Source organism: Corapipo altera, unplaced genomic scaffold, assembly GCF_003945725.1.
Source record: "Corapipo altera isolate COAL_440 unplaced genomic scaffold, ASM394572v1 54, whole genome shotgun sequence".
NCBI classification, from domain to species: Eukaryota; Metazoa; Chordata; class Aves; order Passeriformes; family Pipridae; genus Corapipo; species Corapipo altera.
This window is the reverse complement of record NW_020884902.1, coordinates 5,311,604-5,336,225: the sequence shown is the minus strand read 5'-3', so window position 1 is coordinate 5,336,225 and position 24,622 is coordinate 5,311,604. Positions and strand designations below refer to the sequence as shown.

Below are 24,622 nucleotides of genomic sequence, written 5' to 3'. Positions count from 1 at the left end.
TAAAGAGCAGAAGGAGCCTTTTTGTACATTCTGAAGTGGTTTCTTAATCAATTAAACACTCTACTTTTAAAAACTTCATTTCAAACCATGAGAAAATAATATACAACTCATACAATTTCATTAATTTACTATTAAACTGGATGTCTTCAGAGCTATTAAAAGCCCTTCAGCAATTTCACTATTTTTTCAATGCTCAAAGTATGCCTTTGACATCAATGCAGAGAAAACAGATGGATAAAGTAATTATAAAAAGAGCAACATGATGCTATGAAGCAGCTTGTCACAGTTTTACTAACAGACCAGGAAGCACAGGCAGAAGAGGAGGCTGACAATCAGCACAGTTGTTGTGTTATGTCAAAGTGCCCCCACCCTCCAAACAACCCCTGTACCCCTTCCTGGGAAGATACAAATGGACTAGGAAAGAAGGAGCAATGAAAAGATTAGAGTAAGCATGCAGGACATTTAAAGATTAGAAAAAACCCTGAAAGAAAATACTGACTGTACACCCCGGAAATTAAGGAAATGTATCTTGACTGGAAATGTGAATCAGTGCTTGGATCATTCTGGCATATTTGTCTGATAACCTGCCTAATTTTTGTACAGGATATCTTCACGATTTGACAGAGACAAAACATCCAGCTGTGAGTTATGGGCTAAGATAAAGACAATTTCCCTGAGCTTTGAATTCTGTTAAAGGATGAAATTCTCTCTCCAAGGAAGCCAGTTCAATCAGTTTATAGAGTCCAAATTGCACTGAAAGACAGTTATGTTAACACACCCGGCTCCACACACACAGCTACAATGTTTTAAGATACAGTAAGAGACACAGCCCAGCTGACTCTTCTATTTTACTCTTTTTGCAGCTTGCAAAGTTAAAAAAAATTGATTTAATTGTCCAATCTTCACAAAAATGGGCCATGTTCAACTACTTGAAAGCTGATCATCCCAATAGGTGTGTGAATTTGAGACTGGAAAATTTTAAAGGGAAATATGGGTTTTGGTGGATACCAAATGATATATGAGATTATCTTCACGCTAAAATCCCCAAAGACTAATTTTTTCCTCTTCAGGTTATCTCCTGCTCTCAAGCTGCACACTTCCAAAGTTTGGAGCCTTTGCACAGGTGCAGGGGATCTAGCAAGGGGATAGGAAAATGAGGAGGAAGACAGAAACAGGCCATCCACATGCAGTAGCAGAAAGGATTCATTAAATCTAGGAGAAGCCTACCTCCAGTCAGAACAGTCTTCCAGATCAAATGGAGGCATGGACTGCACTCTAGTAGCAGTTGGAGCAGTCTTATTAGCAGACTAGAGCAGAAAAGAGAGGGAAGATCGTGAAAGAAATGGGCTGGCCCAAAGAGATGCACATTTCTTCTTACGCTAGATGGGTTAATCTTGTCACAAAAAGCTTATGAAATCAGAGCCCACAACAATTTGGCTTTTAGAAAAAAAATTATTATTAGAGTAGAATAATCCTTACATTCAAAATAATGGACATTTGTACAAAAGTAGAGTCATACAGTCAGCAGTGAACCAAAACTAGTAAAAATATCTCTTCAAAGTACTGTCAGAGTAGCATTTTATGATGACAAAATCTGTAGCTAAAAGACATGGTAAAAAACAAGAGCTCAGTCCAGCAAGGAGAAGAGAAAACTACACCCAGGGTAATAACAACTCTGGGAAACTCATATGCAGAGTAATGCAAAGTACAGAACTGTTAAACCCTTTGCTACATTAGCTGACCTTCATCTTCACCATTATACAAACAAACCCCTTCAGTTATTGGTTTTTGGTATTTCTCTGAGAATCTGGCACTTTGGGAAGCAATTTCAGGAAGTGCATTGTAGAAGTGCATACAGCAGTTTTCTCTCCAGGTAGTTTAACATTAAAATGCAGGCTTGTTCATGTATTCTTCCACTGTCTAGAAAAAAAAAATAGAAGAAACAACTGATGCATTATGGAGTGGTACAGTAATAGTCATACAAAACCTCTTGTCCTCCTTGAGGGCAGTTGTAGTTTTGCATGGAATTAGATCAGATTAATTAAAATGTAGAAATAATTCTGCTTTAAAAACATGTAACAGAGTGGTTTAGAATCTGATCCTCAAATCATGACATACCACAGCTATGGCTAAACTCATCGTGCCCAGTGGCCTCTGTACACAGCTGGCTGAGTTCCATGTGCACATGACAGACCACTGGGAAAGCTGCTCAACTCACACAGTGTGTCCTAAGCTAGTTCTACCCATGTGCTGCTTCCTTCACAATTAGGATGGATCCTTCACTGTCAAGTTAAAAATGAAGTAAATCCATCACATGCAACTCCTTTTGCCATTCCTGGCACAACACCACCAGTTACAGAGAATTCCTGCAGGGTTCTGAATAAAGGTTACATATCTGTGCCTGGCAGAACTACACAGGTGCTTCTGAATGGAAGTGGACTTTGCCAGCACATCCTCTTTCCAATTTTAAATGTTAATAGTACGTCATCTGTTTCCAATGTATTAGTGAAACACAAGAGATTTTTCCGTATCTATATATACATATATCTATACATAAAATATAATCTTAAAATATGATCTTATAGAAATATCTTTGATGCGTCTTAAACTATTTCTTAATACACTATCTGTGAAATTCTAGCAGTTAAACTGCAAGAGAGCAACAGCCATATATAAAGAGTCTCCAGATGATTCCAAGAGGGTTGAACTGAAAGCTTATGTAACTGCACCATTGTACCTGTTAAAACTGAATGCAAGACACACTTGGATAATTAAATACCAGAAGTGCTTAGCTGTGTTTTCAGCTCCTGTCAAACAAGGAAGATGTAGGAAGATGATGTGTTTGCCTTTTGTCTTCCTCTGCCTTACCTCCTGCAACATGTCACAGTCTTCTATGGCTTTCACTGCGGTCTTCTTTGAAGTTTCTTGTACTTCTCCACCAATTATAAACTCATCAAGAATAAAATAAGCTTTTTCAAAATTAAAGATAATATCCAGCTCGCACACCTGCCAGAACAAAAGGACACATCACATTTAAGCCACTTTTACAACATTATAAGCATTCCTGGGTCAGAAGTTGTTGGGTTAATCAAATATACTCAACATATGCACTCTTGTGGCAGGTACCAGGGTGAAGAAAGAAACTGAATATTATGTAATGTTGAAGCCTCTTCACATAAACAGACTTACAGCAAAGACATTCCACTTATTATTAAATCCATACTGGCTCTCAGAGAACAAAGTAGACTTCCTAGCCTACTAACCTTACAACAGGTCCTACATAGCCCTTGTAAGATGGGTTTCACTGAGCAAGAAAAATTCCCTGCCTAGTGACAGCCACCAACCACTTTTGTGTTTTGAGGCAGTACAGACATGAATCATGGCACACTGACTGAAATGAGATGAATTAAGGTAGTCAGGATAGTTTCAAAAATATTCATAGAAAAGATGGGTCTCTTGTAGTCTTCAAAGACTTACTAAAAGACTTACTTGGACCTTCTTCAGTTCTTTTCTTTAAAAACACTCCCAGTTTATCTTTTTCCCCGTTCTGTGTTCTTAAGTGTTACACAGTATTATGAAACAAACAAAACCAGTATATCTGAAGACATCAGGAGGGAGAATTAAAGTACTTTAACCCGTTTTTTTTTTAAAGTAATTTTCCTCAAGCCTTCTCTTCAAATTCTATTCCAAGACAGACATACTAAGTATCAAGATTAATTTGGAGGGGGGAGGAGGGGGAAGAAAGGATGGAAAAACAATCTTATGATTGTTTCAGTAGTATTTTATAAATTACTCTAATAATGAATTTCACTCTGGATTGAGAAAGCCTGCAGGGCAAGTACTGCAGATGGAAATGTGAAGTAAATGAGCTTCACATAGCTTTGTGTATCAGACAGACAGGAATGAGTTCATGGGAGAAAGTGAAACCTACATTTCCAAAGTATTTGTCCAGGAGCTCTACGTATCGATGAACAACCTCTAGTGTCAGGAGCTCATTATCCTGGTCTTCTATTGCACAGCAGAAATACAAACTGGCATACCTGGGGAAACAGAAGCAAAAACATGAGAGTGAATAGCTGGGACCTCAGTGCTCTGCTCGTCTCTTAGTAGTTACTTGTATAACAGTTAATTCTGATCTAGTCTCTAAAATAAACATTTCCTTTCATTCTTATAGTATCCCAGAGAACACTTTAAAAGATCAGAGAATTTAAACAAGTGATTATTTTAGGTAGACCAACAAACTCCACCCTTGGTAAAGTGGGATACCTCCAACACTGGTTGGGATAAAATAAACAATAAATCAGTAGTACTTTCAGGTCTCTCTCACCTGCTGCAATAGCACTATAGTAAGTGGGGTTAATTAAACTGCAGGACAAGCTACTCCTCCTAATTAAAAAAGGCAAAAATAAAGGTGAAAGGAGTCACATCTCAGTAAGCCTGCTGGCTATCAAATGACAGTGTTTTACACAGGGCCAGAATGCATGAAACTGCTTAGACCAAACAACTTTCACAACTAACTTGCAGCAAAACTTTTATGTTTAAACCAACCTAAGATGCAAGAACGATCTACCTCAGTTCACTGGTGCTGTGGCTGGCTCACAGCAGCTGATCAGATGTTTATATCCCTCCTTTCACTGCATGGAACTCAATTTTTGCTATATGGGAGATGTTGCTTAATTTGTCTAGCTATACCTTAAGGCTACTTTTGTTTGCTACAACTTTAGAAGAATGAACAGGGAGTAAATGTTAGGTATTGTGTAACTGGGAACCAGTGATTTCTTTGGAAAAGGAAATGGGAATTAACACTTTCCAGAGCAACAAATATTTCAAAGACAAAATCTGGCAAAATATTGGAAGTACCTCAGAACAGTTCTTGCAACCCCCCAAAGAGCCTGATAAAGTCCAGCACACATCTCAGCAGGCTACCTCCTGAATTAGAAGGCACAGTGAAGTCTAGAGCCTTCTAACCACCAATACTTATTAGACTACTCTCATTTTTCTCATTTGACAAACTGTACAAGTATTTTGCACCCCACAATTTACCCTGCTGGTTTGTCCAGGGACACTGCATTGTTATACACAGTCAGATGGCAGGCTCCTAACTGAGCCTAGCACTAAGAGTGTTGTTTGCTGCTTTTCTTGAAGTGAGCCTTTACTCTTCTCTTATAGCATGTGTTATTCATATGAATAATAATTATACGTTCTTATAAAATTACTCACACCTTTTGTAAACAAGCTTGAGGTCTTTCCAGTCAACAAAACTACTTGTTTTTTGATTGCGAGACAAAATAATCTGAACAATTTCTCGAATGATCTTTTTCTTCTCTTTATCAGGTAGCGTCGTGTACCATTTCTGAAGCCTTAACTTCCCCTGCCGACTGAACAGCAGGATAAAGTGTATCTAGAGTAAACAAAGCAACATGGTTAACGCCAGGGCCATGGCCAGAGAAGAACAGTCCTCTGCCCATTGCCAGAAATCTGGAGTCCTGGCCACGCATCTCCAGTCTTGGTGTGACGTTTGGACATGATGTCAGTAATGTCCAGGGGAAAGATCCCTCCTCTCTCCTGTTTCTTCCCCAGGCAGCCCTCCCCTCCCTGTGGGACCTCTTCCCTAGGCCAAACCCTTTGCATCCTCTCCTACCCATCCTTCCTTACCTTGTGCAAACAGTAGCTTTGTTTTCTTTTCTGTCTCTGCCCTGGGGTACAGGAGGAGCATCACCACTTTGCAGTGGTGAGAAGAGGGCACCACCCCCTCCTCCAGCAAGATCAGATACCTCAGTGAAGGGAATAAAGACTTATCCACAAAAGGGCTAGGGAAATCAAGATCAGTGTGGCAGAAGACTAGAAATATGAATACCGAGACAGTAATCATAATCACTAACAATTCTGACATTTCAGGTCACAAACAAAGCAGCAGGTTCCTAGAAGAGGCAATAAGGGGTGGTAGAACTTTGGAAAGGAGGCTTGACTAGTTTTACTAAAGAAATCAGCAGACCATGAAACACAGACAATTGTGATGGACAGACCTCATTGAGCAGGGATATATTATATTAAATAAAGTATAATATCTACACTGTTCTAAAATCTCCAGTTTAAAGCTAGTCATAATTTTACAGGGTTTGACTCATGATTTTTTCATGCTTAGCATAAGCAGTATTACTGAAATACACAAGAGCCGGCTTTTAAATGCCAGTGGGGCTTTGGGAGAAAAGTATCAATTCACATTTATACAAATACTTCTATTAGCAGGTTAAAATAACTGACCCTAGTGTATGTGAGCAGTACAATAAGCCATTTACTCAGAGCGCAGAAATGGTGTTAAGAATGCAGGGCATCTATTTGAGGAGGACATCCTTCTCAACAGAACATCCTCTGCTAAATGGAAAAAAACTCCACAAACCCACCTAAGGGGGATAGAGATGTTTTCAGTGGCTGAAGACACTGTGAACTGCCCTGTTCTTGACAGGCACCCCCATTGCTGTTCTCACCAGTACCAATGCCTGGAGGCCAGGGCTGTGCAGGAAGGATGTCTAACTGTGGTCACATCCATGTGCACGATGACAGGTATGCTGCTACTTGTCCGTGCAGTGACTGACGGCTTCCCTGGATCCCGGGAGGACCAGGGAGAAGCACAGGAGCCTTGCTTTCCTCACTTGCTCCCAATCCTTGCAAAGTCCCAACAGAAGATCTGGGAGATCCCTTACCACAACCCCATTCCCATTAGCCTAACCTTACCCTTCCCTTTAGTTTTTCAATCTACACCCTACTCCCTTCTGCTTCTTGTTTTCTATTCCAGGTTATTACTGTACCTATACTTCATCACTCCATTTCCCCAGTGAGGACTATAAAGTTAATGTTCACAATCACTATCAACATTACAACGCAAATTTCTGTAAAGATAAAATCACTCCACACTTTGGTAAAGTCTGAGCAGAGAAGAGCACCAGAGAAGCTTCTGCAAAATAGAAAAAAAAGAAAAAGCTACTGGATTTTAAACAAAGCATTCATTCATAATTCAGAACCATTCTTTAGCTATTGAGTTGCATAGTTATTGAGTAATCCAAAGATAAGAGTTCTGACTATATTGAGAAAGACTTCAAATATAGGATTGTTTTAGGGAAAGGAGGACTGTTTTATTCATGTGTCTGTGGCAGCATCTACTTCTAGAAAAAAGGCTCTCGCCATCACTAGTCTAATGTGCTTGATAAAATTACAAGGATTTTGTAGCTGCCTTGTGTTGAGTCCTAAAATACCCTCCAGACGAGCTTGCAAATAAAAAGTATGCTGCTGGCAGTACACACACCCTGATTACAGTGAAGAGCAAAGCACCATGTTTCTGCCTTTCTCTGCTTATATTACCAACTGGGTTTGACATGGTAGTATTCCAGCTGCCAGGGTTACCCCCTCCCAGTACATGTAGGGACAGCACTTACTGTCCATACACTTGTGCACTGAGAGGAGCTGGATGAATGAAAGGCTATTTTGCACAGCACATTAACTCCAAAGCCCTTGTAAAGATGAATATGTTTTGAAAAGCTGAGCACAGGTTCTACAGATAAGAGCAGCAGGTCAGCAGGAGTCCTTCTAAAAGCCATTGGGTACAGGTAGCAGCTATTTGATAAACAAATTTCTAAAGATATGGTGAATCATCAGATCGGAGAGGATGATCAGTTTTGACTGAAAATGCCAGGGAATTAGTCAGTGAAACCCTATCAAAAGCTGACAGCATGTTCAGCATAAGACGGTGAGATTTGAGACATCTTCTGGAAGAAATGTATTTGCCTGGAGTGCTTTAATAGGGAAAGAAAATGAAAGCATATTCTGGTTTAGTTGTTGGACCCTCAGTTGTTGGACCGAACAGATCTTATATCTGAGTGCCTGCAAGTAATACATGTATATCTCCAAGACAGCAACCTTATGCCTCTAAAAGGTTAAATAAATACCAACAAACCAGGGAATCACTGTGAATATTACCATTATTTTTTGCTGATTAGTTACTTCAGGATGTTATGCTTCACCCATAGCAAAGTGCAATGCTCTTCACTTAAAACTGCTTTGAGAACGCCATTGATTCTTCTAAGGATGCAGTTGATGTCTCACCACCACTTTCATGATCAGAGGCAACATTCTTTGCAATCAGAAAATATCTATTACTGCTCCTAAATGCACCAAGATTCGTACACAAGCTCCAAAATCACACTGTTTCATATGCAGAATATAACTGCATACCTCGTATGGTAATTTTACAGAAATATATGCAGCTAGATAATAGGTAGAGCCTCTACTGTAGTACAATTCTAATTTTACAGTCTGCATAATAACAAGGTACATATGACTGCCCAGCTGAGAATTACTGTAACAAAACACATTACAAAGCTGCAGATACCTAGAAGAGAAAATATTGTGGGTGTTTTTTCTCCTCTTTTGATTCTTCTTCCTTTTTCTAAATTCTAAGGCCCCTTCAATCTGGGTAACCCTCCAGGAGTTGTAATAATATTACATTCTCAAGAGGTTAAATAGCTTCATTCCTGTAAGCATAAGCACCCAACTGTTTCATTCAGTTCAGCTTTGCTCTGCCCAGTCACACTGACATGACACAACACATTCCTCACTCTCACGGCTCTGTTCGTTACAGCCCACTGGAAAGATTCTGATGCATCAATAAACCTGGAAATGTTGAAGTACTGCACCAACACAGATCTAACAGCTCATCTGTTCCTTGCTCCTTGACTCTGAAAACATATTTGCTTTCCTATAGTGCTAATGACAAGATGGATGTTGATTAAGGAATTTTTTGTTGGTTTCCAGCAGCCAAACTACAAACAGAGATAAATTACATTGCAATATTTTACTCATTGTTAAAAGTTCCAACTCCAGAGGAAAACAAAGGGAAATGACTTTCTACAAGCAAAATACCTCAGAAGCAGGGTTCTTGGTTCCCTTTCCTACCATCCTAAGGGGGTGCTGGCTGTGACTAACAAGCACCAGACCCAGGGGCGATGCCACAGGGAATTTTTAGGTCCGAGACTGAGTGGGTTGGGATGAGGAGTACAGTTCCTACGAGAGCATCAGCTGCCTTCACATGTGGAGTCTGTGGAGACAAGCTTTGGTCTGGGAGCTGAGTGTAATTTTATTAGCTTGTTTTACTGAATCAGATCCAACCACCTACAGCACTGTGCAAAATGACCTCTGTAAACGTCAGTAAGTAGCCTAAATGACTCCACTTTCTATTTAGAGGCTACTGAAAAAAAAAAAAAAGGTGGGTTTTTTTTAAATCCAGCATTTAAACCAGATTTCTAAACTTGAACTCTATGTTCTCATGCATCTCTGAATCAACTGCTACTTTAAGTTACATGACAGATTGGAAAGTTATGGGGCCTTCTCTTTTATCGAGATCTACAAAGCTATACTAAGCTATCCTTAGTTTTAGGGCTACAAAAAAATCAAATGGCAGACTTTGACATGAAATAATTTACCAGTAAATGGAACAGACATAAAAAATGCAAAATACAGGTTTGCATGTTCATGAACAGCAAACAGAAGAGAAAAACACACTGTGATTTCTTTCCACCTTCCTAGGGAGACCTTTCCTTCCTTTAGCTAATGGGCTGTCATGATCTGATAAGCAGCTCACCCAAGCTTGTCTTCTGGACTGTTCCGTGTCAGGACTGGAGGTCCCCTTTGGTGCAGCCTTCCCCAGTGTTTGGCCATTACACAGTCCAGACTGATCAAACACGTTACAGTTGGCTCACTGGTTTCAAACTCGGATCATTTGTTGCTTTTACAGAGCTTTTTAAATTTAACCTAATCTGTACTGCAACATTTAGCACAACCATCTAAAGGGCTCCAGCCTGTGCTCTATTACATACTCAACAAACCACCCATAGGGAGAGCAAATAAAGATGACTCCATGGGAAGACAGGGGTCATTTGTCCAGTTCACTGTCCAACGGTGTAAACATGTAAAAGATGCCACATTTCTTCCTGCAAAGTGAACTCCAGGGGTGTGCAGCGAGGCTCTAATTCACCCCACTGTGAAAAGAATGTGCCCCAGAAATGCTTCTGCTCCTCCCATAATTCAACCTGCACTACATTTGCTGACCGGTTTCAAACCTGTTCTGTGGCATCTGGCTGCTCCAGGTCCTTGGGGGGGACAGGACAGGAAGACTTTGAGGAGCCTCAGGGGAGGGGAGGCAGAAGAGGAAGACTGTGGAAAAAATAGCAAGCATCCTTCTCTGGGCAAGGATTTGCTTGGCTAGGCAGCTCTGTCACTCCAGCAGCACTGGGGGTACACTCTGCTCCAGCTGAAACCCTTCCAAATTCAGTTAAGAGCCCTCCAAAACCAAAGCCACCTTTACAAAACAGAGATTCCTAAAATTCACATGTAACTAAGGTTTGCAAATTAGGAATCGCTATCCCAAAACATCTTGGCAGAATGTCGAAACTCTTAAGATTTCCTTAAAAACTTTCTGTAGGGCAACAGGCAATATAGGACATACTAATGGATGAAAATTCCTGGACCTCATAAAATAGGAAGTGGGATGAAAAAGCCATACCTTCAGCTGCTGCCAGAAGCCTGGGGAAAACCAGACTGACTAGCTGTACCTGGCAGAGGAAGCTACTTTTTATGATAAAGTTCTCTCTTAACTTATTCTGATTCCTTGGAAGTCTGCTTGATCTTCTAGCACTGTTTTAGTCTAGTTGAGTTCATATTCTACTTATCTTTTGCTATTTTTCATTCTTTTCTCTGATATGAAAGAATCTATGTCCCAGCACAGGACAGCTGCCCAGATGTTTTTATTAGTATTTATTTTTACATCACATCTGAAATGGAACAAAACCTGCTTTCATTAAATTGTTTCTTTTAAAAAGTATAAACATTCACAGTATTCCACCTATTAAGTGACTTTTTTTTCTCCAAAACACTTGAAGAATAAAAGATTTCTTTTAGCTTTTGCTTTGTTTAGTGTTTGTTTTTTGGCAGAAGGAAAGTAAATACTGAAATTTAAAAAAAAAAGAACAGTTATACTGTGAACACAGAGATGGTTTGGAATGTCAGGTGTTCAGGGTGAATTGAGAGAGATGTACTGAACTGACAACTATGGACCTATTAACAATCTACCCACATCAGGATGAGGCAGAATACTAACAAACTCAAGTACAGGTATTTTGGTATTCTGCAGTTGCACAAAGTCTCCATCTTGCTAGTGACCTTTAATACTCTGGGGTTTTAGATACTTCTAAAGCAAATATGTAAAATTCAAAACAGACTACTTTATTAAAAATATTAATTTCCTTACTTGTTCGCTCTGTCGCTAAAACATTCACAGCAGCTGAGAGACTGAGTTTGTTAAATACTGTTGGATCTCAGCTTTAAAATTTAAAACATACATTTAGCCTACATGATGTAAGCAAATAAGAACAAAGAAAACATGCACAAAACCAGTAACACAGAAATCCCCAAGCACCATGTTGCTGCCTAACTGGCACAGGATTCTTTCTCACTTAATCTCCATTAGGAACATTTCTGAGCAATTTCCCCTAAACAATACATCCAAAGTCCATGCAATAAAAGCCGTGCCAGATCATTACAGATACACGTGACTATAGTTACACATTGATTTTATGCTTTTTCCTGATGCAGAAGTCACCCTTATTACTGAAGATTTTAAATGGACCGGCACACCAGCATTTAAAGGATATTTATAACATATGGTATCAATTCAGACAATAACAACCTTCTTGTTAGCCTCATTTGAGTTAAATTAAACTATAATCTAAACAATATAGCTCATCTCTAGTTCTGAACCAAAAAGGTCCTGAAGCTCCTCACTTCTGATCCCTACCTAAGGATCAGAAAACAAAGCTGAAGGAGCTTTTTAAGTGCCCTGTAAGTGCCCCACAAGCTCCCTCCCTCTCTGCTCTTGCTTATCACTGTATCTTAGTCCTCCCAACCTTGGCTCATTCCACATAAATTGGTGGCATTCCTTCAACAGTGTCCTCCCTACAGCACAGGATGTGCCTCCTCCTCCTCACAGGCTGCCAGCCATCCCACCAACGGCAACCCCGGGCTTCCAGAGGAGAGACAGCACAGCTTTCCAAGACAGCTCCTAAGCTGTAGATGCAGGCAACAGCACCCAGTTTTTACAGAAGATAGTTACTTTTGGTTTTCTTAAATCAGTGCTTTTTTATTCCTGCAAGTGGAGTTACTCCAGTTTCCAGGCAATAAGCAAGAATAGATCCAGGCTGGGAGTTTGCAGAGAACCTTCCTCAAGCTCTGCCATAGGACAGCGGGCCAGGAACGGCAGGACAGCCGTGAGAACCAGACAGAGGGCACTCCAGCTTCAGTGCCACTCCCAGAGACAGACAGAGGCAGGGGTGGCAGCTGGCTGACCTCACAGAAACCAGCATAATTTGAAGACATTCAGAGCAATTTTTAATCAGATAATCACATCCCTTCTGCCTCCTAAGCTGGCTGGGCTCTCAGAATTGTTTTTATTTGCTTCTATGTTTCTGGGAGGCAGTGAAAATCTTCATGAGGTTACTATAACAGAGAAGAAGATCAGGGGAGAGGCTGAACAAGCTACCAGAGCTCCTCCTAATTCACTATAACCCCAGTGTACTTCACAGTCACAAGGAGCTATTTTTCCAGACTGTTCCTTGAACACCTAGTGAAGAAACAGAGCTGAAATCTCATCCAATGGGTTCTGGTAAAAGGTGCAGCCTCTTTCAGTTTCATTTCCAGTTTGCCTTATCAGGTATTTGCAAAGCCCTGCGGTGTGAAGGCACTGCAGGGCCTTTCCTTTCACTCTGACCTCTCAAGGAGCAAAGTTAAAAGCTTTGCTGTGGGACAGGGCAGGCACATCCAGAAGGTGACAAGCTTCCCTGGCTCCTCAGCCAGCTGACAGTGCTTCAGCCTGGGGATTCCCACACCCGGTGGAGCAGGAACAGAGCTTCACACCCATTCCTCCAGCTCCAACAAAGACGTTCACAGAAAACCTGAGCTCCAAAAGGACCAAAGATACATGTGAGTTCAGATCACATTTGTGAATTACTCTGAAAGAGCATAGGAATAATTTTCTTTTAAATGCTGAAGCATTTCATTCAGGCATTTTCAATAGAGAAATTCTCAATTTTCCCTTTTAAAACGGCATTTTTTCATTGAAGTAAAAAAAACAACATGGATTTAAGCTAAGCATAAATATAAAAGATGCAACCACTGTTTACAGAAGGAAGGGCCAGATCTCACAAAATGCTTTATGTTGGCCCCATATTTAGCCTCAAGACTGAAAAAGTGGAACACAAATTCATTCTGCTATTCATCCAAGTCTTGTCACAAGATTTAAAGGAAAGGAAATGCCTGAGGTACTGGCCCTTCCCCATCTCCATAACCCTGTGGCTGTTGTGAGAGTTTCCTGTAGTCCTTCCCATGGCTTCTCTAGAGGTCAGAGCAGACCAGCACTCACCCAACACTTCATGTGTTCACCTGCAGTGCACAGACTTGCAAGACAAAGGCACAAGACAGTAAAGTTCTGCATTTTCTTTAAACAAAAGTGAGTCTATATCTCATTGCTTTGCAGTTTGTGCCCAGCATTTACCACAGGGCACTAAGCAGAGGGTGATGACCACAGAGTTCCTGCACTGGTTAACAAGCCATTGAGAACTGCAAGTGTCTGAACAAACCTGTCTCCAAGCTCTAAGGGCAAGGAGCAAGGCAACAACAGGCATTTACTGGCTAGAGAAGAGGGATTTTAATGCCCTCCCAGACAGATGGATATCCAACATAAATTCAGACAGACGAGAAGAAAACACTGGTGTGTAGAGTACCTGGGGTTACGCCTGTAACAGGCCAGAAAGACATGTCTGGCCAGAAAGGCACGCCAAGCTTGCTTTCAAACACAAATGCAAATTTTACTTTCCCATCCTACCTCAGTGCCTCTGCATGCTATATTCCTACTCACAAAATGAAATGCCATTTGTGCATGGTTGGATCTTGCACCTCTATCTCTGCATTGCAACACCTGCAGAAATGCAAAGGTCCAGGGGTGGTCACTCAAGAAAGAATGCAGCTTCCAGAAGGGGACAGCATAAGAAACAGGGCATGTGTAAAATCACTCTGGTAGTCCTATCTCCATGAATCACAGGTTTAAGGATTCAGGGATATAAACTGCATCCAGACAACCCACCTGTGGACCCACCCTCCATGAGCTGCCTAATTACTAGGACACCCACAGCACCCTCAGCAGTGGATTAAAAACATTCACCTACACCGGGTAGAAAAGTATTCCCTTTTGTTTATTATACATTTAGTGCCTAAAAATGTTGCAGGATGTACCCTGACTTTTCTTGTAGCAACCAATCTTTATAGTGTTCATGATTTCATGCATTTGTATCACTTCCCCTGCAGTCACCTCTTTCCAAGCAGAAAAGTCCATATACTCAGGACTTTCTAAACAAGATGCCATTCCATTGCCATTTTCTACTATCATACTAAAGTTCACTACAAGAAAAATTAACAAAGAAATACCACATGGACTTTTTTTTCCCTGTACAATGCTGCCTTGAACAACAAGAATAATTTATTTGTCATTTTCTCTCCTCTCATCTGTTCTAATCTGCTGTCCCTCTTGTCTTTCAGAGCTAAATGCCTAGGGACAAAGTTCATTGTCTTTGTTAGGCCAACACACAGCTGTAAAATGGAAAATAATGTAAAAAGTGGAAAATAAGCAGTCGTTCTTTGAACTACAGATAGTAAATTCTGTGCAGCAATGAAAACATCTTTTGCAGACCCACTTTAACAATTAACAGCATTGAGACTGTTGATGAGGTCGATATTCAGAAGAGCTGAGAGTTCATTTCCAAACACTAGGAAGGTGTCAGCAGCTGCAGTCACAGCAACTAATATTTCCATCCAAGCTTCTAGATCAGTGACTATTTATCAAATGTCTTGCTAAGTGGAATCAGTGCTTGCCAACTCCTTTTCTATTTGGGCCAAATACATTTTTGGAGCCACTGTGCTCAATGGGATTCTTTTGATCTTTCTCCAGGGTTTCAGATTGTGCCCACAAGTACTAATTTGTCTCCCCTTACTGATGAGTAGCACAGGCAGGAGGGAAGCAGAGCCTTTACTATGCAGGCACCAATTCTGTACTCAGAGCTTTGCAAGCAGAGCCATGTACTGTCACGAAAATAATACTGATAACACTGAGGCAGCAGTAGGATCAAGGTGTTGCAACACTTCCAGGCATGAAAGACTACAGCAATATGTCCTTGGGGACACTAATAATTTTCTTCTCTGTACTCTCTCCCCACTCTTTGACTATGTTGAGACAGCCATTCTTTGTGACATGTTTCTCTGCTGCACCCACATGTCAGGGAGTAGAATTTAGTCTTTTCTAAGAAGTCTTTTTTTAAAAACATATCCCAAAGTAGCAGCTGGGCAGAAAAGCTGTCTTTCTCAGTAAGAACTGAAGTCAGCTTTGGTAAACACTCTTCCCTGAAACTTCCCTGGAAATCTGCAAGAGCAAACAATTGAAACAACCCTCTTGGTATTATATACATGGCACCTTCCATTCCGCTCTCAAAACACAGAAAAAAGGTTCCAAACATAATTCTATCAGTCCAAACTGGAGGAAACAATTGCACAGAGAGTTTAAAGGACCTGTTGAAAGTTTGTCACTTCCGAGTCGGAATAAGTTATATTCTTGGTTTGTAACCCAGCAAACCCTTATTTCTTGACTTGTAACCCAGTGTTAAACAACTCTTTCCCAGAGACTGGATGACAGAGGAATTTTAAGTAAGGGTTCCCTGACAAAAGAATCCTTTCATCAGCACTGGATCTACAACAGGAGAATAGGGTAAGGCTGACAGCACTAGTTAAATGTAATAACACCAGCAAGGGTTCATACTATGACCACAGAAAAAAAAAATTAATTGTAAGAATGCACACTCAACCTTGTAAAATTCTAACCACCAATACAGCAGACAGTCTCCAAATTGTCAATAAGCAGCACTATTGTGAGCAGAGCTCCCCTGGGACCATCGTGAGTGCTTTGAAAACTGGCACTTGTGAAGTACGTGCATCAGAGAGAGTTCTGAGATCAGCTTCCCTGAAATCAGCTCCCATATTTACTGACCTTCAAGAGCAAAATAGGAACTCCAGTTGTTTACACAAGCTTTATTAGAGGGAATTGGATATGCAGGGTTGTCTTAGGGTGTAACCAGAAAAGTTACATCTATATAGGGACTTAAGGTGTGGAGATTGCATTGCCATCTGTAAATTCATTACTGTGCATATTCTATTTGCAAATGTAATGACAGGTACACCTTTCTAAATACAGAGGACTAACACATAATTTAGCATTCTGGCTAAACTACTGAGAAGAAACAACATAGCTCTGCCTTTGAGGATAGAGACAAACAACAGCACTTGGCCTCCGCTGAAGGAGTTGAGAGACTCCTGTTCGGCTGCACTGCCAGTAACTGGTATTACAGGTGCACACAATGGGCAAACTGTGCAATACAATTCTGAATTATCAAGCAGTGAGACGGCTTCTCCATTAAGAGGCATCACTGACCATCTCACTGCTTGTGAGCCCGCAGTCCTCCTTGGGGAAAATCCAGCCATTGTTCTCAAGATATTGGTCATCACACTTAGCATAAGAGAGTATCTACAGAAACCCTTACTGATCCCAGCAAACCCCCGCCAAGCGCAGCCCTGGAGAGTCAAAGAGCCTCCCTCCTTTCCAAGCTCAAACAAGTCGCTGCTGCTGCCGCTGCCCAGCCGCGGGGCTGGGTCACCCATCCCGGTGACCAGCGGGCGAGGGACACAACCAGACCCACACAGTCTCTCACAGGCACGACACTCGACGGAGAGCTGGAGCCAAATTCCTACAACCCCTGTGAGACCCGACAGTGGAGCAAAGGCGCCCGACCTGGAGGCAAGGCTGCTGTCCAAGCTCTCCACTTACCTGGCGCCAGGGAATACCCCTGGGGAAAGGCTCTTCCCAGCGATCCTGTCACAGGAAAACCCACTGCTCAACTCTGACCCTCTCTGCACCAGTCAGCCAAAAGACAGAGATCCATCTGAAACCACATTCGATCCTTCTCCGGGCACTGGAGCCGACTTGAACCTCAGCTCCTCAAGTTACAGGAAGGCTTTATGAAACCTCCCTGTAAAACAGCCTTGTTTTCCTGGTTGGCCACGAAACACCGCCGGCGTGACCCGAGCTCACCCCGGGGGTCGGAAAACAGAAAATAGAATATATAACTTTCATTTCCTCAAAAAAATAAGGTGCAAACCTTGCGGAAACCCGCCTGGAAATGGCATTTCAGCCTCTCGGCGCAGCCGGTGCTGAGGGAAGCGGGGCAGCCCGGGTGTGCCCGGCCTCCTCCGAGCCCTGACAACGCGCCCGTCGAGGGCTCCGCGGCCCCGGGGAGCACCGGGGGCGAAGGCGGGGGCGGCGGGGCAGGGCGGCTGGAGCCGGTGGGGTCGGACACTTACCATGGTGCGGAGCGCAGGCTGGGAGCCGGCGCGGCCCCGGCCCGGCCCGGGTGGCTCCCGGGCGCTCCCTCCGCCCTCCCCGCCCCGCGCCAGGTGAGGCCCGGCCGCATCGCGCCTTCCCACAATGCCCCGAACGGGAACTCCCCGGGCGCCTCCTCCCGTTCCCCTGGGGCGAAGGGCAGCGCTGGGCTGAGGGCCGCACAGCTGGGCGGCCCTGTGCCAGGGCAGCGTGGGCTCCCCGGCACCACCGTGCCCACGGCGCCCGGCTCTGGGCGGTGACGGGCCGGGGGTACCGAGCCCCCGCCCGCTGTCCCCTTGTACGTTCAGGACTGCTCCAAGGGCACCCTCCTCACCATGGCACCCTTCTCACCACAGCACCCGAGATTAATAAAAACGCAGTTCTTGCGGTCCACCGGCACTACTCCCTGTCAGGCATTCATACCCTGAAGACACTGGTAGATCTGCAGGTACGATTGCTCTGCAGCCCATCTCCCAGAGCAATCCCATCTCCATCAAAATGAAACTCGGATAGTTTAAATACCTTAAATGGCTGGGATTTGCTAACCCTGTGCTTTTCGATGGAGCTGGATGAGAGGGCAAGGCATCAGCAAATCCCTGTAACCTCTGGCAGGGATTTACTGATAAGGAGCTGGTGCCAAAAGAATGTGCAACATCCACAGACTCAGCACTTGAATCGAAACCTCTAAATCCAGGCCTAAGGCTTCTCAAGCTTGTACGAGGAGTCTCATCCAGATGCAAACGTCTACGGGCATAAAATGAGAGGGGTTAGGATGCTTAAGTCCCGTGTTTGTAATCTAAAGGAGAGACATCCCCCCAGCACAGCATACATCTAGCCCCAAGCACAGTGTGTCTGGATTCAGGATACGGATCACATCTGCTCAGGGAAGAGCTGTGCCCTGCTCTTGGGTGCAGTGCTAGATGCATCTGAGTCATCAGTGAAAATAGGAAAGAAATCCAAAAGGGCTTGGGGACTTAAGGGACACTGTAATGTCAGTGACAATCCCTCTTCAGCCTCTGGCTTCAGCAAAGGGGAGAGATCCTTGGCCAAAAGCAATTCTGCATGTATAGCTGAGAGGGCAACCGGGCTTAAATCTGCTACCAGCTAGAAATGCCTATTTGCAAGAGCAGAGAGCAAATGCACGTGTGTGCTCCTTATCCTCATTTAACAGTATCGAAGTAATTTCCACATTTCCCTAAGCATGCATGACCCTATTCCTCTTGGCCTTCCATAAGCTTTGATTTGGTCTATTCTTCACAGAGTCCTTCACTGCTGTTTCCTCAGTTCTGGTTTCTGCATGTTCCAGCCCCATCCCACCAAGCAGCACATCACATGCTGTGCTGTGGCACTCCCAGCTGCTGGGTGCTCTGGTTTCATTTGTGCACGACACAACAAGTACAAGTCCCAGCTGCCTACAGATCTCACTGATCTGTTCACTTGCCCCTGGCCTCTGTCTTCCTGAGTACACATAAAGCAGTACTATCTACAGACCCCAGGAACTTGCTTGCCCTTTTTTGCCCAGCTGTGCAGCACACACCGTGCAGCACACACCATGCCATGCTGCCAGACTGCACTGTCTCACTTGTTTTACTGGGGCACCATCTTGCCTTCAGTGAGCCTGCCAAAGACACACTTACTGCAATCAGCATCTGTTAAAACAGACCACAGTCTTTCAGGTTCTCTGGAAGACAGCTGGGATGAGTAAATAGGCCACACTAAGTGCCACAGTGCTCACACTGCCTTTCTCAGGAGGTAAACATCTGCCTTCCCCACAACCCTGTTCAAGCTCCTGCCCCTTGCAGTCCCCAGCTCTACCTACTGTGGCCTATGCAGAAGAACAGAGAGCTGTCTGCACTTGCACCCAAACACGCTGTTGGTGAACGGGGAGTGTTCACAGATAGCACTGCAGCACTGGGAAAGCCAAGTGTCTGTGAACACTCAGAACTGGATTTGCCTTACATGCAAGAATGTGGACACCACAGTACAGCTGTACTACAGGAGTGGGACATCAACACTTTCATCTCCAAAATGAATTTGAAATTAAGGGATGAACATACCCCTCAGTCCCTACCTATGTAATTTACTCAGGTGATGGACAGTAATTTATTTTTTTTTTTTGCTTAACAACTGTTTCCCAATAATCTTGCTTTTCTGTGAAAAGATCTTCCCTAATTAGGCCCATAGGCTCAAGACAACCAGCCTGCTGCTTTTGTGGTTTTTTGCAAGTAATCAGAAAAAAAGCAGCAGCAAATACATCATGTATACAGTGCACATGAACAGCAGTGGCCAAAATCAACCTATTATGGCCAATCTTGGAGGTTGGCAGAGAGAAGAAGCCCTGCAGAAACAAGGCTGTAGATATAGAATCGTGCCTAAATTAGATGCTTTCCAGCTCAGAAAGCCAGGCTGCACTTAATGACTGCCTAAATAGCCGTGGTAAGGACTTGGAATTCTCCCCTCCCTGCCTCTCTGGACTAGCACAGTGTACCTCCATAATGTTCTGATAAGGAAGATAAGCATCTTCTAATGGTTCCTACTTGGGAGGTTTGAGCTGCCAGTGTCACTCAGCAATGGGAGCAGGGGGAGGCACCTGTAGCACACAGGGTTGTGCCAGGTGTATGGATGGGGTGAACTCATTCCAGTAAAATGCCAGAGGATGGACTCCATCCAGTTCTTCCTTAGCCCCAGTTAATTAATTTGAATATGAAAGCTTGCAAAGGAATGCAAATTTATCTCTCTAACTCAAAACTTCTGCAAAAGGCAGTTTTGACACCCTTCTCTTTTGGCTTCTGCCTCTGCCTGGAAGAAAATGTTCATACTCCTTTCTTAAGGGCCCTTTGAAATAGGCTTTTAAGACAGACAAGTAGCTTTTTTACTGCTACTGGATATTGTCTCCTCTCTGCTTATATTCCACTCTTCTAGCAGCCTGTAGCATTCAGAAGCAGAAAATGTTCACACCAAAAGTTACAATGGATTAAATTATTATTAATGGGCCTTATGTGCCTACACCTGCTATAAGAGCTGCTCTAGCTCCTAGGTATCAGTTTGGGTGAGTTTGTTCATTATTTACTTGAAAAAAAGTCAGTGCTGAAACGTCCAATGCCTAAATCTGCAACAGGCTTTGTCTTAGGCCCTCTTAATCTCTGCAAGCTTTATGCACTGCAGAAGCTAATCCTGGACCATATAAATAAAGCTGTATATTCACCAATGATTTACAATTGATTGGGAAGTTATGTTCCTGTACATTTCCAGAGAAACAAACAAATCCTGACAGCTTCATTTAAGAGATAAACTACTGTATAAAGAACAGCAGGGAGTGAACAAAATATAACATTCTCACTTTGTTCTAAAAAAAAAAAAGGCACAAAAACTCCTTCCAAAAACAAACCCCAAACCCAAGCACCTTTATATTGCAGAAAGGTGGCTTTTTCCTGACATTGAGTACTACAGCAAATGAAGCAGAACACTGGCCATTTACCTGATTCTAGCCAGCACATGCCGTGGTGTCATTTTTCAGGTAAGTAGCCCTGTACAAACCAGGGAGTTGAGGCTGATGAAAACTCCACTTGGTGATTTTTTTATAGCAGACCTGCTATGCAGATTTTTTTCCACTTGATACTAGGTCTGTGGAGGAAAGAAAAAACTTTAAAAACCCAATCTAAATTCAGCTGCAGGAGGTATCTTTTAATTGCACTTTGGATCAATAGAGAAGCAACCTAACACTTGCTCTTGGTTACTAGGCTGGGACTTGTACTTTTCCAGACTGCCTTTCATATGTTCCCTTTTCCTTATTTGCTCACACAATCTGGATTCTCCACAGTTTAAGTGCAGAACAAAGCATTCATATCACTAGAGTGCATACCAAATTACATATCTATGGCACCGATTTTGGTACCTTATCAGCAGCAACAGCATGTTCAGTAAGTAGTCCCAACATTTAAGTAGTTTAAAGTATTAGAAAAGTGTTAAAAATAGCAGTATAGCCTGTACTGAAGTGATAGGCATACAAGTACTTAAAGGGTGTCAAATAGCATTTTATTTCATTTCCCAGCTGTATAACATTAAGAGCAGGCCAAAAGGTAGACAGATATTAACAAAGCTCCATCCAGAGCTCTGCTTCAATCAAAGAAAATGTGTTATTGTAGCCCTCTTGTGTTCAGTTGGATTTACAGCTTTTAGATCCACAGCACCCTTCCTCGCCATCCCTGAAATCACAGCTCTGCATGCTTTAACCACACTGCCAGCCAGCTCTTTGCCCTATACACCTTCCCTCAGTTTCTTTCATGTTTTTCCTCTTTCCATCCTGGCTGTAAAATCAGACCATGCTCCTGAAACAGCAGAGTGCTCAGTTGATATATTCACAACATAAAACAAGAGAACTGCTGTTTTGGAGTAGGAGGACCAGGACACCCCTCATTGCCTGTGAGCATGCTTATATTCCCAGCTTTTCTCCTCCATAAAGGGACTGTAATGAACAAAATTCACAGCCTTATTTCTCTCTTTTAGTTAATGCCTGTGAGATTAAGTTTTAAACTGAGTGTCCCACAGACACCATTTAGACATGTGCAATTCTCTACCCTCATAAAAATCACTCTGATATTCTCCAAAACCTGTAAGTACTATTGACTGTCCTGTTTATTCCAGACCTTCGCTACCAATCACCAAGATTAAAAAATCTGTTGTCTACCACTCAAGTGGGGCACTGCACAGAGCTGTAGGAGGTAGTGGCTTTTACAGTATTCTTTTCCAACATGCAAAGGCTGTAGCAAACAGATGATCAAGTTATGACTGCACTGCTATGGGTGCTTTATGGGATGGAGTCTGATATCTGAGGGTAAGGTAACGGGTTGTTTCCTAAACAACGCTCACCTTCCGTGTCTGCTGCCTCGGTCATCCCTTATTCAGCCACTGCCAGACCAGCTCACTCTTACAGATCAGGAGGCCCAGGTCAGCAGGTCACTTGTACTTCAAGAGCTGCTATCACCTGTCTCAAGGAGCCAAACTCCAACATGGATGTGTTGCGGTGGAGGAAACCCAGAGGAGGAGCCACGAACTAGGAGAGAAAGAAGGAGAAATGAATGAGAATAGAGAAAAGACAAAGGACAGCACTAGAACAGAAAAACTGCTGTGACTTAGCAGCAATGCCATCAATGAGTACTGGCAAGCAGTGCCCTCTCTTGATCAGCAACATAGGGGTGGCACTTCAGCTCACAAGAACTTGAGTTTTGACAGATACATGCATGTAGATTTTGAGAGCAGCTGAAAGCATAAGGAAAACAGGCTTCAGAAAAAAGAATCAATATAGATAGTAAGAGGATTGGTATCTTTACTTGACAGCTATAGTAGCAAAGCTAGGAGCAAGTTAAACCCTATTTTGTGTCTTTTCTATAAACAAGCTAAAGAGGAGAAAAGCATGTACCTCCACAAGCCATATCTTTGTGATAAAAAGCAATTTAGGAATGAATGTACCAAATATTCTGCAGACAAGCCAGTCAATCTGACCAAAATTAATATAATACATCAAGAATAATTAAAAGAGTATGCTTCTACTTCTCTGTGTGAGCACAGATTATATACTAAAACTGGTGAGAGACCCTGGGTACACATGTGAGTTGGACAGCAATTAGTCACAGCAACTCTGAGCTGCCTGTATATCGGGGGGCAAAAGATTCCTGTATAGAAGCAGAAAGCAAAGTTTCTAATGACCCCATATATTTCAGTTTATTCTTTGATAAAATAGTTTATATTTAGTTTACTGAAAAAATTGTATAGATTTTTTTACTATTCTTTTGATGCTTTCTTCCATTGCTGAGGTGATAAAACCTACAACGCTGTCTTTGAATCTGTTCAATAATTAGCTTTTATGTGAGTTTAGGAGACCACATGGCTCCCTAGAGCCCATGCCCTTGCTTCATCCACAGGGACAAAAAATTTTGTAGGATCACTTGACAGCAGTCACTTAAAGAGATCCTTGAGAAGACTTGCCTTATGAGAATGAGAGAGGCAGAGAAAGCCTTCAAAGGCCACGTTGCAACTCACTGTAAGATGGTTAGTTGATGACAAAACAGTGTTTTAAATGTTAGGCTGGCAGAATTCATCATTTTCTGTAGTTTGATCATGGCATTTCACTGTAAGCCAGGCCATTCAGCATTGAGGACTTTGTCTATAGAGATAGAGCTTAGACAGCTTTCCTTCTGAAATATATAGTAGTAAATCTGATCAACAAAAGAATCTGTCCCTTTCCTTCAGTTACCATATGAAATCTCTTCAACGAGTAAAGCCAACACCACAAAAAGAACCCTCAGTTACTAAGATGTGGCACAGAGCTATCTGAAATTTAAATGAAGTTTTCAACATAAGGAACGTGAAAAGTGATCAACTATGCATTCTTCGTTAGAAAACCAATACATGCATTTTTATGCTTTCACTACAAGTGATTTGCAGTTCTCCAACATTTTGAAATTTAACTAGAGTTCATATGCCTTATTTAAAACATAAGATTGTCTACACAGACATCTAAATAGGCTTTTCTGACCACAGATCAGTAACAGCTTGATTTTTTCCAGTCAGTCTTTGTTGGAACTTGAAAACATGGGGTTTTGCCTTGAGAAAGGTAAGAAGCTTAAGCTGATTAAAATGAGACGTGTCTTTAAAAAAAAAAAATTTACAGTATTATATACTACACAAGCTACTCAGCCACCCTTCAAAAGGTGCCAAGTTTGTGAAACTCTTTCAGATTCCCTCTATGGCTCCTAAATACCCTAAGAAAGCAGTGAGCTACAAAGCCAGCCAGTGCTGTATTTGAGCCTGTGAAGGCTGTGAGCAACTGTGAGGGATAAGGATAGTTCCCAGCTTATCTCCATCTTTTCTCTGTGAGAAAGTATGAGACAAGTGTAACCACCTCCTGTGCCTTCAGTTTGTGTCCTCTGTATGTATCATATTGTAGACTCTGCTCACCCCATCCAGCAAAATTAACATTTCTTTAATACCTTAGACAGGTCCAAGGGATCTCAGGAAAGAGGTTAATCCTTGATACTCTGTAGGTAATCAGAGAAGAGGTCTACATGAGTTGGCAAAAAGAACACAGGATAAGGTTATACA

The 24,622-nt window shown here is 42.4% G+C and overlaps 1 protein-coding gene and 2 long non-coding RNA genes across 3 annotated transcripts; 1 reads left to right on the top strand and 2 right to left on the bottom strand.

Annotated features, from left to right (window-relative positions):
* Positions 1-1,432: 1,432 nt before the first annotated feature.
* Positions 1,433-17,676, bottom strand: AP1S3 (adaptor related protein complex 1 subunit sigma 3). The gene is made up of 5 exons (XM_027650550.1): positions 17,503-17,676; positions 5,223-5,401; positions 3,932-4,040; positions 2,869-3,006; positions 1,433-1,920 (listed from the first exon to the last, which is right to left on the bottom strand). Exons 1-5 carry the CDS (start codon positions 17,503-17,505, stop codon positions 1,885-1,887), a joined length of 465 nt encoding a protein of 154 aa, XP_027506351.1. The 5' UTR covers positions 17,506-17,676; the 3' UTR covers positions 1,433-1,884.
* Positions 5,318-6,084, top strand: LOC113950585. The gene is made up of 2 exons (XR_003528785.1): positions 5,318-5,538; positions 5,899-6,084. It is a non-coding gene; the product is annotated as an uncharacterized LOC113950585 (long non-coding RNA).
* A 3,363-nt stretch (positions 17,677-21,039) lies between the features above and the next one.
* Positions 21,040-24,587, bottom strand: LOC113950584. Its single transcript, XR_003528784.1, has 3 exons — positions 24,511-24,587; positions 22,391-22,574; positions 21,040-21,145 (listed from the first exon to the last, which is right to left on the bottom strand). It is a non-coding gene; the product is annotated as an uncharacterized LOC113950584 (long non-coding RNA).
* Between the last annotated feature and the right edge of the window lie 35 nt (positions 24,588-24,622).

Coding starts and splice junctions, on each gene's coding strand:
- AP1S3 (XM_027650550.1), bottom strand. Junction 4,041..5,222: donor CTCAAGCTTGTTTACAAAAG/GTGTGAGTAATT, acceptor CTGTTTCCCCAG/GTATGCCAGTTTGTATTTCT. Junction 3,007..3,931: donor TGGACAAATACTTTGGAAAT/GTAGGTTTCACT, acceptor TTGTTCTGGCAG/GTGTGCGAGCTGGATATTAT.